Source organism: Accipiter gentilis, chromosome 6 (assembly GCF_929443795.1).
Source record: "Accipiter gentilis chromosome 6, bAccGen1.1, whole genome shotgun sequence".
Lineage (NCBI taxonomy): Eukaryota > Metazoa > Chordata > Aves > Accipitriformes > Accipitridae > Astur > Astur gentilis.
The window spans coordinates 28509529-28526903 of NC_064885.1; the positions used below are offsets into that span (position 1 = coordinate 28509529).

General features: G+C 36.9%; 1 protein-coding gene across 3 annotated transcripts in view; it reads right to left on the reverse strand.

Annotated features, from left to right (window-relative positions):
• Positions 1–17375, reverse strand: part of PLOD2 (procollagen-lysine,2-oxoglutarate 5-dioxygenase 2) — a 72825-nt gene that overhangs the window by 15011 nt on the left and 40439 nt on the right. For all 3 annotated transcript variants that reach the window (XM_049802898.1, XM_049802897.1, XM_049802896.1), the window contains 6 exons: positions 16613–16725; positions 14512–14575; positions 13629–13726; positions 10965–11066; positions 6437–6562; positions 4831–4952 (listed from right to left, as the gene is read on the reverse strand). In XM_049802898.1, the coding sequence (XP_049658855.1) occupies positions 4831–4952; positions 6437–6562; positions 10965–11066; positions 13629–13726; positions 14512–14575; positions 16613–16725 (625 nt within the window). The remainder of the gene's footprint in view (positions 1–4830; positions 4953–6436; positions 6563–10964; positions 11067–13628; positions 13727–14511; positions 14576–16612; positions 16726–17375) is intronic.

The window sequence follows — 17375 nt, forward strand, 5'->3', positions numbered from 1 at the left end:
CTCATCTGTATAGTAATAAACTTCCTAATCTAAATTCAATAGCTAAAACCTTTAATCTACTTGCTTTACACTCCACCTGCTCATAAACCAAGACCAAATGTTGAAGAGAGCTACATTTTTGTACATAAATTTAAAGCCATTTCAGTGTAGCGATTAACAAAAATTTAGCAGATTTTTTGTTGGAAGTGTGAAGCGAAGCTCAGCAGAGCAGTATTTCAAGTATTTTGCAATCAGAGCAATGTTTAACTTTGCTTACAAACAGTGAGCCCATCTGGAACAGTGACCTCATATGAAAAGGGAAAGTGTCACTGCTCTTCTCTTCATCAAACTTTCCACTGAGATATTCCAAGGGGCTAGTTGTTTATAGCGGTAAGACATATGGTCTACCCGATTTCTTTACCACCGACTCGCTAACATGTATTTATTTTTTAGACACAGTTTGAATTTGCAATTAATCAATTTAATTTTTATGCCCCTCACAGTTTGGAAATACAATTTTAAACGTGGACTGTGAGCCCAAAGGGAGAGCACTTACACCATTTGACAGACCTCTGAAAGAAGAGGTGTCCCAGATGCAAGTCTGCAACGCTCACTGAAAGACTGGGTGACATCACCTGCCATTTTGGGTTACATTTTGCATCTCTCCAGATAGCCACAACAGCGTAAAGAAAAGCTTATCAACTATCACCAAACCCAAATAAATATAGCCACAAAACAGATAAAGCACTAACGTTTAGTTTTGCATCTCAGGCTTAAGTATTGTTACCACAGTTACTACACCTGGAAGCTACTGAAATCAGATATGGGTGGGAAAGTTGTTCTTCTGCAACACTCAAAGTTCAAAATGTTCCTCCTCACTCTGAGGCTGAAACCCAAAACTGCTCAAGTGTTCAGGAGAAGCAGCTCCAGAAAATCCAGGTCTCCAACAGAAATCACTTGACATCTGGGAGACACAGATTTAATCCCTGCTCTTCCTTCAGCCACAGTCAAGATACTTGCCCTACTCGAAGGACTGAAAGGGAGTCCTACTGTGTCCATGTCTTTGTTTTTCAATACCAAATGGGAGGTCAGAGACAATGACTTAATATCCTCTTTCAAGAAACACACAGGAGACCCCAAATTCAGCTCAAAATTCAACAAGGAGGTCAATGAACTCTCCAACTGATTCTGATCTCCCTACTATTCTTCCTGAAACTTTTAAAAGCTTTCAATGTAAACTTTCATTAAAATGCACACTTTTCCACTTAAAGTTGAGGTAAATCACATTTTAAAAAAAGTTCAAGAAAAATCCTAACTAGTTCTATCACTAATATTGTTGAGGGAAGGGGCAAGGGGGAAAAAAAACCAACCCACACACAACAAAAAGAAACCCTGAAGTCTGTAAGTACTGGGGGAAAAAAGATTATGGAAAATAAGCTTTTTATAAATAAAACCTGAGAAGGGAATGAGATAAATTTCTGTATTTCCCCACTTTCTGTTATAGCTTGACAGAGAATGTAACAGCTGGCTGAAATATCATCTCCAAACAAGGAAAAACCACAAATGAGTTTTTTCTTAAAGAAAAAAAGAGCAAACTGTAAGCACTCTAATATATTCCTTGTAGACAAAGGGGGGGGGGGGGGAGGGGAAGGCATGGAAATGCTATTTTAGGGTTTCAAGTGATATACGTGCAGAGAAAATATTCAGACAACATGCAGCTAAACTTTTCTTCTCTTTATTCTACTTTATTTTCCTCCCTTTTTATTCTGTTTCAGCCCACAATAACAAAAGCTATGCACTCCTGTTTGCCAATATTGTGGAACTGTAACAAGTTTTTGCTGACTGCACAATTTTGAGTCCTTTTTAACCTATCCAACTTTCAGAAGTGCAAGAGAGGGCTTTCCATGTCAAGAAGAAGCAATAAAGTAAATTCTTCAATTATTCGTTATTACGTGAATGAGAAAAGTAGACAAGTTTGCTGCATGACTATGGGTGAAATTAAAGAATGTTATTTTCTCACATTTACATTGACATAAGAGAGTCTCATTTACTGAGAACCTCACTGTGATTTATCATCACTTTTTACTGAGCTAAAAAAAGGAGGCGGGATGGGGAGGGGGGGAGGTAAGGAGAAAACTGACCTAACTGCATTATATTCTCAAAAGTATTCTGCTGAAAACAAAGCAGACCTTCAATGTTTAAGTTCTGTCTGTGTATTAATTGAAACCCGTTTTGCTGCTTCAGATAAATAGACTTGTGTGAAACAAGCAAGTGAGGAGACCAAATTAATTCTAAATCTACTGCAAATTAACAGAGAGATACTAAAATCAGCTACTTTGGAAAAAGAGAGAAAGTAAGTGTTTGAGTCAGATGGAACAAAACTATCAGTCAATAATGCAGATAGAGGCAGGAGAAAATTAATCAGAAGACTGAATATATCTATCTCTGTAAATCAAATCATTAAACCAGTTTGAAGAATGACTCTTTTCAAATTATTCCCATTGCAGTATTAGTGAGAAACAAATGAGGTTATTATGTTGGAAGCCAGCTGAAGGATTGCAAGTAAATAATTTTTTATAGTAACTGCCTTTGCCATGAGCATCCCATACTTCTGAGCTAGATTCTTTGAGGAGGAGATGGTGATGTTCACAAGGGCAGCCAAGCAGACCAGGAGTGCACAGGAAGCAGCAGATGAACAGAACCTGCTTCAGTCAAATTGAAAGGAGCCAACAAATTATATCTACGTTGTTCACATGAAAGATCTTACTACTAACGCTCATACTTTCTGGATGATTCAGTATTTTGGCATGGTCTCATTCCTCACGCATTATACTTCGCATTTTCTCTATATGCTATGTATCTCTTTAGGACAGAATCTTTATTAAAGAGGCCTTTCAAAGCAGGAGCAACATGGGTCAAATTGTATCCAGACAATGGATAACACATAAGAGCATAGTGTATCCAGTGGTACGTATCACAAGTATGATCATCTCCCTGCCTTGCCTAACAGAATTTGAAATTATTTTGTGCAAATACACGTTTAAATTACTAATTTTTATCCACAGAAAAAGCAAAGACCATATATCATATCAAAACCTCTGTCACAGTATAGTCAGTAGGTTCTATCAAAAGATGACAGGTTTAAAGATATCTTGGTGAGATTTAGTAACAGTATAGAAATTGATTACACTAAAGATTCTGCCTTATGGTGTCTATATAACAACAAGGAGGAAAAGGCAACTCCAGAAATTCCACCTCAGTTACACATAACAGAGTACTTCAAAAAGTTTACAAACATGGTACGTGTGCTTTAAAGACTATTGGAAATAAAGAAAGAACTATTTATAAACATGTGAGTGGCTGCTTACACTAACACTGGACATCTGTAATGTTTCCTAGAAAGGCTACGGGAGAGACTTGGCCCTTGACCAAATATCAGCTTCCCAGTGGCTTCAGCACAACAAAACCCCATTCAAACAAATTTCCAAGAACACCACGGAGACTCAGGACTAGACCTTCATTCTTCCAGCTGATGCCATGAACAGCCTATGCTATGCTCTTAACCTCTGAAAGAAAAGGGTCTTTTGAAATTAATTTCTCTGACACTCATGGAAGATTTGGGAAAAAAGAGAGTGGAAGAATTATATGAGAATGAAGCCTGCTCAAGGGCCACAGCGAGGACTTGGTGGGATCCTGGTCTGTAAAACTCCATAATCTGACTGATGGGCATACCAGTAGAGTCACAAGCAAGTCTGTGGTAGTAGCCAGTGCTGCTGCCACTAAAGAGACCCCTTGACAGGAAGGTCTGACATAGGATACATATTCCAAAGTTCAGATTTAGGCCTGGCAAGTGCCAGGTTTAAAACATAAAAGATTTGGATTCCCTAATAAGAACGAAAGGAAAAAAAAGAGGGAAAAAAAAGAAAAAAAAAGCAGCAAGACCAAAGGATAAGATAAAGTCAGTTGTCTTTCCAAGCCCGTAATTATTTTTTTTTCCCCTGAAAGCAGAAACTACTGCTAGAGCACTTCTAAAGGATATTCCTGTCTCTTTGAATCATAGGTAGAAAAATAATTCTATCACCTGTATGCCCAGGTCAAGCTTTAACAATATTTCTACTTAAATGCAATGTCATTTAAAAAAAAAAAAAAGGGGGGGGGGGGGGGGGGGGGGGAAGTGGGGGAACGGGACATGACGAGTAGGACAACAAAACTGCAACCAATAAATGCTTATCCAGTCCAAGAGGTACTTCTATTCTGTGAAATCACTCTATGATAAGTTAGCTTGAGATGATTTTGGATAAAAAATAAAAACAAATACGTTTTTAGAAGATATATTGTACTTAGAATTTCTATTTACATTTGCACCTGCTTCCACATACTGCTACATATAATTTTCTGCCCAAACTTTATTTATTAAAGTTTGTTGTATTGTACCACCTATTTTATTTCAATCGCATTCTTTTTAAAAAAATATTTAAACTTTACTATTTATGCTCATCATGTTTTAATACAACCCATGTTTGAGATGACTATAATGTAAAAATAAGCTGACACCTCTTATTACTTTGTAGTCTACTATTGTCTATGCCTTCATTAGAAGACAAGATGAGAGACTATCGAAGTAGTCCAAACCAGAGAGATGTTCTCACAATGACCAACAGCTTTTTGACAGAAACCACAAAATACTCAACAGTTCATATCTTATATCTAGATCTTGTTCTACCACAAAAGCTCCCACTTTTGTATCTTAAGATGTAAAGTTGTTAGTGTTTAAGATGCAAAACAATATACATAAGATGAAAAAATGTTAGTTTATGTATCATTGTAACAGATTTATAAATAAGAATTTACATTCCCATGTTCCGGGCTTCTGCTTGACTCAGATTTTCTTCAGGTCCAACAATTTTTATACGTCTGATAACGTTCTTGGCTTTTTCCCAGAATTTCTTGATGTGCTTTTCATGGTAAACCTCCTGTAATCATGTTAACATTGTTTATAGTGAATGAAAAGTACAAGTTGCTGTGAAATCATAAACATAGTGTCCAAGAACACATTGTATTCTATCCTAAACAAACAGATGGCAAACAGTATTTGAAGATATTCCAGTATATCTGTCATTAAAATGAAGCTCTTCTGTCCAAAATTTTAGCAAAAGAATCCAACACATCAGCAATATAAATCAAAGCTGTACCTCCAGACCGATGACGCAAGATTCACAGGCTGCTTATGCAGTACTTTTTCAGGATATTTATTTTACGATCTTCAAAACCCATTCTACAACCTCAGTGGCACACAGGAGTTTTTTTATGCCACTCAGAATGGCTTTAGAGAGGGAGCTACCACCTGTACCCAGGTGGACAGTCACAGTCATCGCTTCTTTAAAGCGTTGTAACAGTGATTGGGGTTTTTTTAATTTTTAATTACCCTACCTCTAATTTAAGAGATTTCAGCTGCATGCAATGCTTCCAACCCAGTGCCCTCGTTTGTAGCTTTTGCATATTGTGGCTGATATTAGAATAATTAAAATATTGGGTAGGGTTTCCCATTCCCTATGATAAAAAAAAGCTATTCAGTCTTTTATATTTCAAATACCACTGTTTTCTGGCTGAAGCAATGAAACCTAGCGTAGCCTACAATTCCTACATGCATATCTTGCTTATACCTTTAACATTCCCTTAAAAAGCACACTAAAGACTTTGAAGATAAGCTCTACTTCTATTACCCAGGCCTTTTTTGCTATGATCTCAACAGTAATGCACACCAAGTGAAAAAGGGCAGAAATATATCTTTCTCCTATTTCTCTTCCAGCCCAGTTTTTTCCAAAAGACTTACACACATCCGTCACCTCACTCATGAAAACAGCAATACTGAAGTCACTGGTGAATTATGAGCAACACCAGATCGTTAGGTAGTTAGCAAAAAGCATAAAAAAATATTCAAAAAAAGCAACTTATCTGTAATGCCATTCAAAATGTACCTGGACATACCAGTCTTCCCCATGGGACCCAGTGGGTATCAACAAGATGGAAAGCAAATCCAATGTCAACTATTGTATAATAGTTATTAATAACATGCCATAACTTTTGGTCAGTCCTGAAGTGGTCAGGCAGTTGGCCTAGACGATCATTGTAGGGACCTTGCAACTGGAACTATTCTATTCGTACTCTATTGTTTTACGTCAATCAGTACTTCCCCTGAAGCATAAACTTTAAAATACAATCTTTTTCATTGGTAAAAGAGAAAGAATCTAAGCAGTTTCTTTAAATAGACTTCAGTAAGCACTGACACAATTTCACTTATGTATTTTTTCCACTTCAGCATTCTAAATGAAAGATTATCTCTTCCTATGCAGTTTAACTATGTACATACATAGAATCCATATACTCCCTCACACACTTTCATTCATACCATAATTTCCAAAATTGAAACTTTGCACAATAGTAACATCATACTTACATTATTATGAATGAAGATACTGAGTGCCTCCTTTGGGTAGTCCAGAGTCAACAGTCTGTCTAAAAATTTAGGTAGGAAAGGAGTGGGTTGTTCAATGAAAACACCAATTTTTATTCTTGGATATTCCTAAAAAAAATGATATTTTGACACAACCAATAAGACTTGCCTCCTTTCTGAGATTAGTTATATTAAAAAGCAACTAATGTCATGTTGTTGTAACTTAGGCCACACAGCTGTCAAACAATCAAAACCAACTAGCTCAAACATGTTATGCCCCCTGTTTGTTTTCACTGACTTCACTAAATAAGCAAAGATAATGGATTTAACATTGCTAGAAAATTCTATGAATCCCAATAACAGAAACTGGAAGTAGAAAATAATGTATTATGGCTTTTAAAATTCTTACTTTAAAAAAAAAAATATTAAAATGGCAAAAAAAGTATTTAAGGAAATACACCTAGAACTGCAAATGCATTTTTTTTAAAGTAACATACATAGATACGTTACATTTACAAGAAAAAAAAAAAAAGAGAAGAGCAGGTTTTTTTAAAGTAGTTAAAGAATAAATACCACAATATATTTTACTCATCTGTACTTTAAGCCAAAGACTGAAATACCCTTCCATACACTTACATGCACTATTTCCCCCTGACCATTAGAAGTGGGCTCTGCATTACTTCCCTACTCACCGATTTTATCAAAACCTTTGATGAGCTAACTAGAGCTTCTCCCCTTGCATCCAATGATACTGAAGTTTTATCCACCTTATTTTAATGTGAATTCACATCTTTCAAACAGTGGTATTAATTCCTGGTTTGTATGTGCTTGATACAGAGATCATGACCACTAAAACAAACCTAGACAGCACTTTTGGTATTCCTAAAATACATTATTTCATTATGCGAGAAAAAGAAATTTAACCTTCAAAGGCCTTGACTCCACCACAAAGAAATGCACTATTAAACAAAAATTTTATCCACCTTTAAAACAGACAATTAGTATAAGTGTCTAACCCACTACAAGGCTGAGAGAGAAACCTAATATGAGTATAAAAGGCTGCAAGCTGGCTTCCCATAAGCAAGCCAACACCCACTTGAAAAGTGTCTGGAAAAACCATCAGGACATGTTGAGATTTTACATTGCCACTGCCTACATCAGAAATCCAGAAACGCGCCGGCCAGTGCACTAGATCAGAAACATTAGGCACCAATGTTTACCCTGACTACCTCCTTTTCACAACTTCATCTGCAAACCTAATACATACTCATGCAGACATCCTAGTAACTTCAAAACAGCTGACGAAGACAAGTACACTGACGTGTCTTGAAAAAAGCAACCGTGATATTCTCGGACAACCACTCCATTGAGGCTGGTGTCACGGTAACTGGTACCGCTGATTGCGAGCAATGAGGAAAGCAGCATGGGCCATCAGGCTTAAGCTGAACATGAACATGTGCTACCAATACTAGAACTGCTGCAACAATTATTCTGCCTACTTCTCTAATTCTAAGCCATTTTCCCCTCATTCTCCAGGACAACGAGAAGCAGGTTCAGGCTGGATCTGCAAAGGTTATAGGGACAATCAGGAATTACTAACACTCCTTCAGTACACTGAAGTGCAAGCTGCTTGGGTCTACACTAAAATCTCAGGCACACGACCAAAGCAAAATAGCGTTTAAAAAATTGAGAGTAAAAATTCCTGCAAACTGCATCTCCCACTGCATCACCTCAAAGCAGAGAGTTCATCAATTTAGACCCTGGTTCACCATACGATGAAGAGCTGTCACTGCATAATCTGAATCTAGGTCACAATGAACAATTTTAATAACCAGCATTTTGAGTATATCAAGTCAGAAGTTTTGGTTCTTCCCAGCTATGCCTCAGCAAAAACACTTTGGAAATACCCAGTCTGCACTGGGATGTTACATTTTCTCTGACAGATTTTCTCATTTTCACCAAGGTCATACATTTGCCTTTTAAAGTTCACTTTTTCACAAGCAGTAGTCGAGCATGGGACAATTTTTGGAAGAAAAACAGGACAATGTCTCAGTATGACTTCACAGAGCAAAGTCCAGGAACCCTTGCCACAAGAGTCACCAGTGTAGTGAGAGAATCAGCAAGGTCATCCTTTCCACCCACACCGGGAAGTCTCCACACCAGTAACAAGCTTTAGGACTTAATGAACTAGCTCTAGGGAGATTCAGTTTGTTGTCCAATTTAATTTAGGTTTTAGAAAAAAGCCTTAAGAAAAGCAGCAAAAATTTACACTTGGAGTCAAGGCGTGTTCTTCAACTTATTTTCCGCTACCCTGCTTTGACCTGGGCAGGTAGCTAGTTTGGGGGTGGCACAGGCTGCTGACATTAGCAGAAGAAAGCAGTTACTGAGTGTTTCCACACCTCAGCTGTGATCAGAGCACAGGAGGCCCTGCTTCTGTGAAGAGGACAAGGACTGAGCAAAAGACTGCATATGTGGCTCCCAGCTCCTTCACAAGTAACCTCGAAGCTCAGCTTTTCACAGGCCATGCTCCCAGCACCTACTCGCACTGACCCTGGTAGTGCCTCGGGCTCTTCTCCTCTTCCATCACAGACCAACCTACACAACCCACGGCAATGCTTCCACCCATCTCTGCCTTGCACGCGCCTACCCCTGACCTTCACAGAAGGAAGGATAACCCTATGCCCATGATGGGTATTTCAGCTGTTTGTTCTACAGTGGAGCTTATCTGTTTTGTACCGCTAAAGTCAAGGTCTGTAGGTAAGCCCAGTGCAAAACTTTAAATCCGCAACACCTAAGCTCATCGAGTCAAAGACCCATGCATGCTAGAAATCATCTAAAGAAAGTCAAAGCCCAAAACATCAACAACATCAATCAACAAATCTGATTGTCTGCTTGCTTATGAGAACAAGCAAAATCCTCAGAAGATATGTATCAATGCAGAAAGTTAATTAAAACAATATGGGAAGAATGATTAGAGGCACAGAGCCAGTACTGCTCTTTTCACTGATGATTTTTTGTTAAGTAGCAACCAGCCAGGCCTGAACAGAAAGCGCGTTCAGAAAATGAAATATTGCTTGTAGTTAAAAATGCCTGAAGTAAACACTTCCACTGAGGCCAAGGAAAAGTCTTGCTATTTCTGCTGGCAGAGTGAGTGAGGTATGAAGTCCAAAGAACAAATTACAGTAAGGAAGACACGTTCCAAGTAGATGTACATGAACTATAGGAAGCTATCCAGTAAATCATTGCAAGTTATTCCCCACTACTGGCTTTAAGATTTAAATGCTCCCCAACCATGTTTTAACTACCAACACCATTAGGAAAAACTCAGACAACTTCTTTTCCTCAGGTAAACTTTATAACACCATTCCAATGTTGTATCTTCAAAGCAAAATTAAAATTGAAAAAAGATATAAAAAGAATCTGAAAGTTACCACAATTCCAGCAATAACTTTTATAATTTAACTTTTTTAAAATTTAATTTATTCCAGTCCATAAGCTACTTCTTGTTGAGAAATTCTTTCACTTTGTCCTTTCATTACAAAGATAACAAGCCACTACTACTTTCATGCTATCCTCAACATGACCTTCTAAGACCTGTTCTCTTTCAAATCTTCAATACAGAACAGAAATGAAAAAGCTGCTGGAAACAGCCTGCTAAGAATAATCAGAAAGTAAAAAAAAAAAAAAAAAAAAAAAAAAAAAAAAAAAAAAAAAAGAAGCTTGTAAAGTACAAGCTTTACATTTCTACATGGTAGATCTCAGTTATTTACTCTGCCTAAAATTTACTGAGTACAACCTGAAATATTCATAGACAATAAAGACGTCATACTTGGAGATAAAGCACCAAAATAAGTTCCCAAATATTGGATATACACACACACATGCCATGTGTACGTGCGTGTCTGTCCTATAAGAACTCTGAAGACTCCTGGAACTGATATCCGACCTCAATTACATCAGATTTATTCTACAGAAACACATTTGCATATACAATACAGATATCTGTGTCATCCTTTACAAGGTAAAGCAATTTTGACTATTTCGCTATATCTCTTAGAAAATAGTAACTGTAACCATGTCACAGTTAACTGTTAACCTCTATTTGTGACAGAAATTGTTAAACTGATGCATATCAAGCTTTTTGTAGGTCTGCTGTTAAAAACTTAAATATCTAAAGAGCTTCACTATCTCGCCAAAAATTCTGATTATTCACTTGAATCTTGCATGATTCAAAAATGATTCATTCACCCTCAGTGAACAGAGGTAAGGATGTGGAGGACTTTTGGGTATGGGATCATCTTCAGTACTATTGGGGAAACCTATATCAAAATGCATGCATGAAAACATTTCTAAAAGTATTGATAATTTCAGTAAATTAAAATTCCATCTTTACAGTTTCATATACCAGAAAAAATGTCCTGAGGTGTCTACAAAACGTAATATTGCATACTGAAGTCACTTTGCCTCAGAACTACTATACACCTATCGACTGCATTCAAAAGGGTTTTGTTCTAGTGAAAAGTATTCTTACCGTTACTGTTGACAGGTCTAGTAAGTCTAAATCACAAATACTGCAACCAGTTTCCCGTGTCCAAGCATTAGGAATATAGTTTCCCAAATAATTCAACTGAATCTGGTAAATAAATTAACAATTCAGATTAATGAGAGGTGCATGCTAAATAATTCAGGCTTACTGATTAACTCTCTTACACCTAAAAGGCAATTGACTGTCTTTTTTTTAAATTTAAGATTTGAAAAACAAAGAACCCCAACCCCCCAACCATTCAAAAATAGCTGGTAAAATCTTTTTCTTCTTTTTATTTACAAAACAGAGATTATATTCTCCTAGCACCTACACTTATTGCTTCAGTTAAACCAAAAATTTGTTGCAAGTGTAACAGCTACCAACTAAATGCTTGTATGACTTCAAGACACAGACTTATATAGATCATTCAGTTCTCAAAAGCTTCTAGGTGTGATTTCAAGCAAAAATAAAAGTTATTATAGTTTAATTCTTTTCACAAATCTGAGAATCATCAACACTACATAAAACACGAAGAGTGACCATACAAAAAACACATAGTGAATGTAGAAGATAGATGCCCAGATGATGTATTTTTGAGAAGCTACACCAAGATTCAGAATCCAGCCAGGGGGATACATTTTAAAGCAGCATCTAGCGTCTTAACACATTTTGAATTGGCACTGAACAAAATATGTACTTTGTCTGTCGATGGGCTGCCTGGGCTGCCCTGCCTGCCTGGATTCCACAGGACGTTTGTGCAGAACGTCACTCTTCTCCACTGCCATTTGCAATGGTTAAGGGATCACTTATGTCACGGAAAGTCTGCCTGAGGGAAGGATGCTATTCATTCCTGCTCTACTGCCCTCATAAAAAACCTGAACGGACAGAATATTATTTTGCATAGAAAACACACTGCAGTCCAATACTCAGTCTGCATTTTATCAGACTTTGGGTGTTTGCTTATGCATATTGAAAATCATCCTAGATTACAAATAGAATTGCTTGAACTTCATCTCAGAGATGTACAATAAAGTCTGCAAAAATAAGTATTTCACAAAAAAAACCACTGCACTTGAGGGGGAAAAAAAAAAAAGAAAAACATTACATGTCAGGATAATTTGGTACCCATTTCAAAGAAGTGTCTCTGATGCTATTTATTATCTTCAAACTGAAGAGATTAAATACAAACCAGAAGGTTCTTATAAACAAGAAACTTTTAGTATTTGGAGTTAATTCTGCAAATTACTTTCATGTTGTTTATTTACTAACTAGTGAAAATTTTTTCCAATCTTATTATACTGTTGTCCTCATAAACAATAAATTCTACTCTATGTTTAAAACAGAAGAATCTAATCACATTGACAAAATGATACATAGCAAGAGTTTCCTCTTTGTTTTTAAAACTACATCACTAAATGCAGAGATTGAGTTTTGTTTAGTGTAGTGTAACTCGTGGATTAGTATAAGGAGTTCCCACCTAAACTCCTTGCCCAATCATATAATACAGTACCTTTCTTTTCATTGGCAAAGCATCAGCAAAGCCAGTGATGATAGATAATTTGAGGATTTAACTGAGGCAAAAATAACTGTAGCAACATGGAAGAAATTGGTCATATATTTCACCACTACTGAGTAGTTATAAGCCAAACAGATAATGGCATCATTATATTCACTAATTCCAAAGATGAAATACAGTGCAAAAACTAAGAAGCAGCAGTCATTAGGACATTAATGAGTTTCAAACTTTATTTCATTCTCCTGGGAGGCATTTTTCTGAAAATAAGGAGCTATAGCAAGGAACATGTATTCAGAAGAACTTAGAAAGTAGCCATGCCCAATTCTTCAGCCAACAGAGGCTATTAGAAATGATACACCTTTACACTTCTTTGCTGTATAACAAAAAAATGCAACTACCATATGACCAAAACGTAGCCATTTCTCTCTCAGAGAAACTGTGCCAGGTCCTCTGGACCACTGAATCCACACACGTGGACAGAATCTGCCAAAACAGCTACTTCACAGGGCAGACAGTGCTCTACCATGAACCCAAAGTTCTTGAGCCACAGCTACATGGCAGGCAGTGACACTGAAGATGCAACAACAAAAGCCAGCCATACACATGTGTGTGTGTATATATATATACACACACACACACGCGCGCGCACTTACGGACATACATACACATACATATTTTTTGTCTATATACAATATTTTTTTTTATATATGTGTATACAAACACACACCACAGTCTGCAGTAGGATCAGATGTGTTACTGTTTTGTACCCCAGTCTGTGACTCTTGGTTTGATTTTTCTCCCCCTGAAAACCTATTCTTCTGATTACCGTTTAATAACCAGATAGATGTTCTTTGCTAGCTTCGAGAACTGTTTTGTGATAGTGAACAAATTAACATAAGCTTAACTGCTTCTAATATCCCGTGCTACAATGAATTTGAGAGCAGATGAGTTGTTTCAGCAGCAATATCAAGTTACAGTGACAGCAGAATAACATGATGGAAGCTATTAGAATTTTTTTTTTAATCCTTGCAATTCTTTATTAACTTTAATTGGAAATGAGCAGTGGTAGCGTGCTATCACTGTTTCAGACTCTTCCACCATTGTTTTTGCCTCAGTTGAAAATGCTGTCTTTGTACAATAATAAAAACACTCACTTTAGTTGGACCATTTCCATGAACGGTGATTGGTAGTGTATCGTACACAGAATTCCTTGCTCTTACTTTTCCCTCTTCAAATTTCAAAAGGACTTCATCTGCAAATCAACAAAGATCATACAGTAATAACACTTTATAAATAAGAGCTAAAATTCTTTAAGTTCTTGCTGATACAATATACCTTGCTATTGCTATCACTGTCAATGTTATTTATTTGGAAGCTTTTGTTCATTTTTTTAACCAGACCTTGAATTCTACGCTCTTTATGCTAAATAAGGTTACATCAAGCTCCAGAGTTTGCCATCAGCAGCCTTCAGTATCTGAATAAAATCCACTTTAAAAATAAAACTAATTTTGTGCAAATGGTATTTGTAGAGAAATCATAGTTACTTCAGATATGATTTGACTATAAAAAGTTGTTCTGTAATTGGAGGTTAAAGATAAGAAAGTAAGTTTGCACAGATGCCATTTTTCAATTTAAATTCATGACGGTTGGATAAAGGAAATTCTACGTTATTCCACAGTCCATGTCATTATGTATAGCCATTTGCTTAAGAACATCTAAAATGCAATTTTAATTACCGATCTTACTCCTGTCATTAAGTTTGTGAAAGGCAGATGGAAAAATGGTTCTTAACTTTGCGTTTATTGCTAACTTCATTTATTGAAAACTATTTTTTCTATTTTAAATCAAATAATTTATCACTGGGAGAAATCAATTAATATTAAATCCAAAAGACCTGTAACTAATTTGGTAATCATGTTTACGCATCCAAATATTTCTTTAAAACAAGCTTATGTTTAAGGAACGATATTCAGCGTTAAGCAAAGAAAGTGTTAATAACTGTTAATAAAACATACAACATGCAGATCATACACTTACCAACAGCTCCATTTAGGGTCTGAAAAATTGTACATTTGTGGTCCAAAGTAATGTTAATGCGTTCCTGAAATAAAAGTACCAAAGATGTTGAGGCATTCTAAGAGCCAATGTTTTTATGGAAATGTTGCAGTTATACTGCAGTGGCAGCAAGTAATCAGGCAAAACTACTCTACATGTTCAGCACTCCAATTTAATTCTTAATTTTATATTGTTAAGTTTTTCTATATTCCTGAATTGTGCAGCTGCATAGCAATCAGTTTTATATATGCAAAAACTTTACCTAAACTTGAAGGTTAAAGGTCATAACTCCCTAAAGAAACTCAATTTCGTAGCATAAGTCAAAGAAAATTTGTCTTACCTTAAAAAAAATTAAGTAGTCTTGGCCAAGCAACAAAATATACTGCGTTTCACAGTCTCAAAAATATGAAAGCCAAATTTAAGTATCATGTCAGAAAAGAAAACACCACTAGTTTTAAAACATGTTCCTAATATTGTAGTATTAAATAAGAATCTAGGTAGGATTAAAGTACCTTGTTTTGAAGTTTTAACATGTTGATCAAAGTATGTAACCTTTAAAACACACTTAAAAACCCTTATACAGATAACATACTCTGTTTTGGTGTTCCAAAATTTTGTTACATGTTTACAGCACTGGACATTGCCATGCAGAGAATTAGTGCTAATGTATAGTACAGTATCCCAAGCTAAGTGCCATGAAGGCATTTTGAATCACAGTGCAGTAGTGCACTGTGCAGAAGTACACATTTTTGTGTCTAGAGGACAACCTGTTTAGACAGCTAATTATATTACTTCTGACTTGGCTGCAGAGTCAGCTTTAATGTCTCTACACCCTATCCTTTCAATTGCACATCTAGCATCTGACTTAGCTTGCATAAAATCAACTTAAACATTAAGGGCTGGAAGGAATGTCCTATGAGGAGTGGCTAAGGTCTTTCAGCTTGTCTAGTTTGGAGAAAAGGAGGCTGAGGGCAGACCTCATTGCTCTCTACAGCTTCCTGAGGAGGGGAACTGGAGAGGGAGGTGCTGATCTCTTCTTGGTATCCAGTGCCAGGACACGTGGGAATGGTTCAAAGCTGTGCCAGGGGAGGTTTAGACTGGAAATTAGGAAGCATTTGTTTACCAAGAGGGTGGTCAAACACTGGAACAGGCTTCCTAGAGAGGTGGTCGATGCCCCAAGCCTGTCAAGTGTTTAAGAGGCATTTGGACAATGCCCTTACTAACATGCTTTAACTTTTGGTCAGCCCTGAATTGGTCAGGCAGTTGGACTACATGATCATTGTAGGTCCCTTCTAACTGAAATATTCTATTCTATTCTGCTCTATTTCTGTACCTGTATCTAAACATGCCTGATGTTTCAGGCATAACTTAATGGAAGAACATATATGTATTTCAGAAACTTCACATCTGCCTTAAGCATACAAAGGCTCAAAATCAACCTCAAAATTCTGCAATATCAGTTTCTAAAAGTCTTTTTGCATCAATACATTGTTAACTTCCCTTAGCCCTCTTTTTCCAGCATGAGGGCCATGCCTCTGACATCTATCATGCTTTAATGCTGCTACTCAGCAGAGAACTTTGTTAAGCTAGGGCATGGAGAGGTCTTCACCAAAAATTTATGATGCAGCTTTATTGAACGTATCTGCACAAAACACTGAAGAGTCAGAGGCAGCTGCAGGCAGGATCTGAAACGGCAGCAAGCCAAAATATAAAACACTGGATCAGCAAGTAGTTCAGTGACACCCTGGAAAAATGCCACATTCTTGAGCGTCAAACTGCCAAGTACATGGGACCCTCATTGAGATGAATGTGTCCGATCATATACCTCAGAGCTATTATTTCTAACAACGAAGCACAACCTGTCTGGATCTGCAGACAGCCTGAAATAATATATCAAGTCATGACCCTTTGGAAGCCTGTTCATCACTCCAACAGTAGGAACCTCTGCAGAACAAACACAAGTGTCAACATGGCACTCAGGAATAAAGAGACAGCATTCCTTTTATTTTTATCTCCTGATGTTTTATGAGGAGCAGCGTGTTGTTTCAAGCAGAAAGAAATGAGAAAGCCAGTCACTACCTACCCTTGCCAATGGGTCAACATAGATTTTGGTGTAAAACAGCTGGTCATCATCATTATCCTGCAGATCCCATTCCTGCACAATACGATTTATATATGGAGCATAACCAATAAATCCTGCAATATTACATACACATAAGTTATTTCCATAAAAAGCACTACTCTGCCAATGCTGTCCACCAGTCAGGGACTTCATTCTGACTGTCTGGTGCCAGCAAAGGAAAAGTATGAAATTCCTACAACTTGGCTCAAAATCTAGTTTTCTTCCTGTGATATATAACAGTTCTGTTCTAAAGAGTTCATAATTAAGGGCTATTTTATACTAATACTGTTTTAAGGGAAAAAACAGGAAACCGAGATCTGTTTAGTACGATCCTGAGAACTCCAAAGCATGAGATTAGACTACTACTGTTCCCAAGAAGCCCATCTGTGGAAAAGTTTCATTTTCATTAATCGCTTCTTGCTGGCAGAAAAGCCTGAATCCAATACTGCCAGAACTACAAAAAGAATTCAACTCAAAACCAATATATGTTATGTTTAAGCCAGAACAAAAAAAAAGATAGGGCAGATAGGTGAGGTGAAGAAGAGAGGTAAAGGAATGAGGACACTCCCAGATCTGCACGCTGCCCAGCACCGTGTACCTACGAGAAGTGACATACTGTGGTCTGTAGCAGTTAAACACTATCAGTGTCATCACATGTATTAATCAACTGCAAAATTATTACCAAACCTGGCGTTTAAAGGCGGATTCCAGAATTAACGTGTCA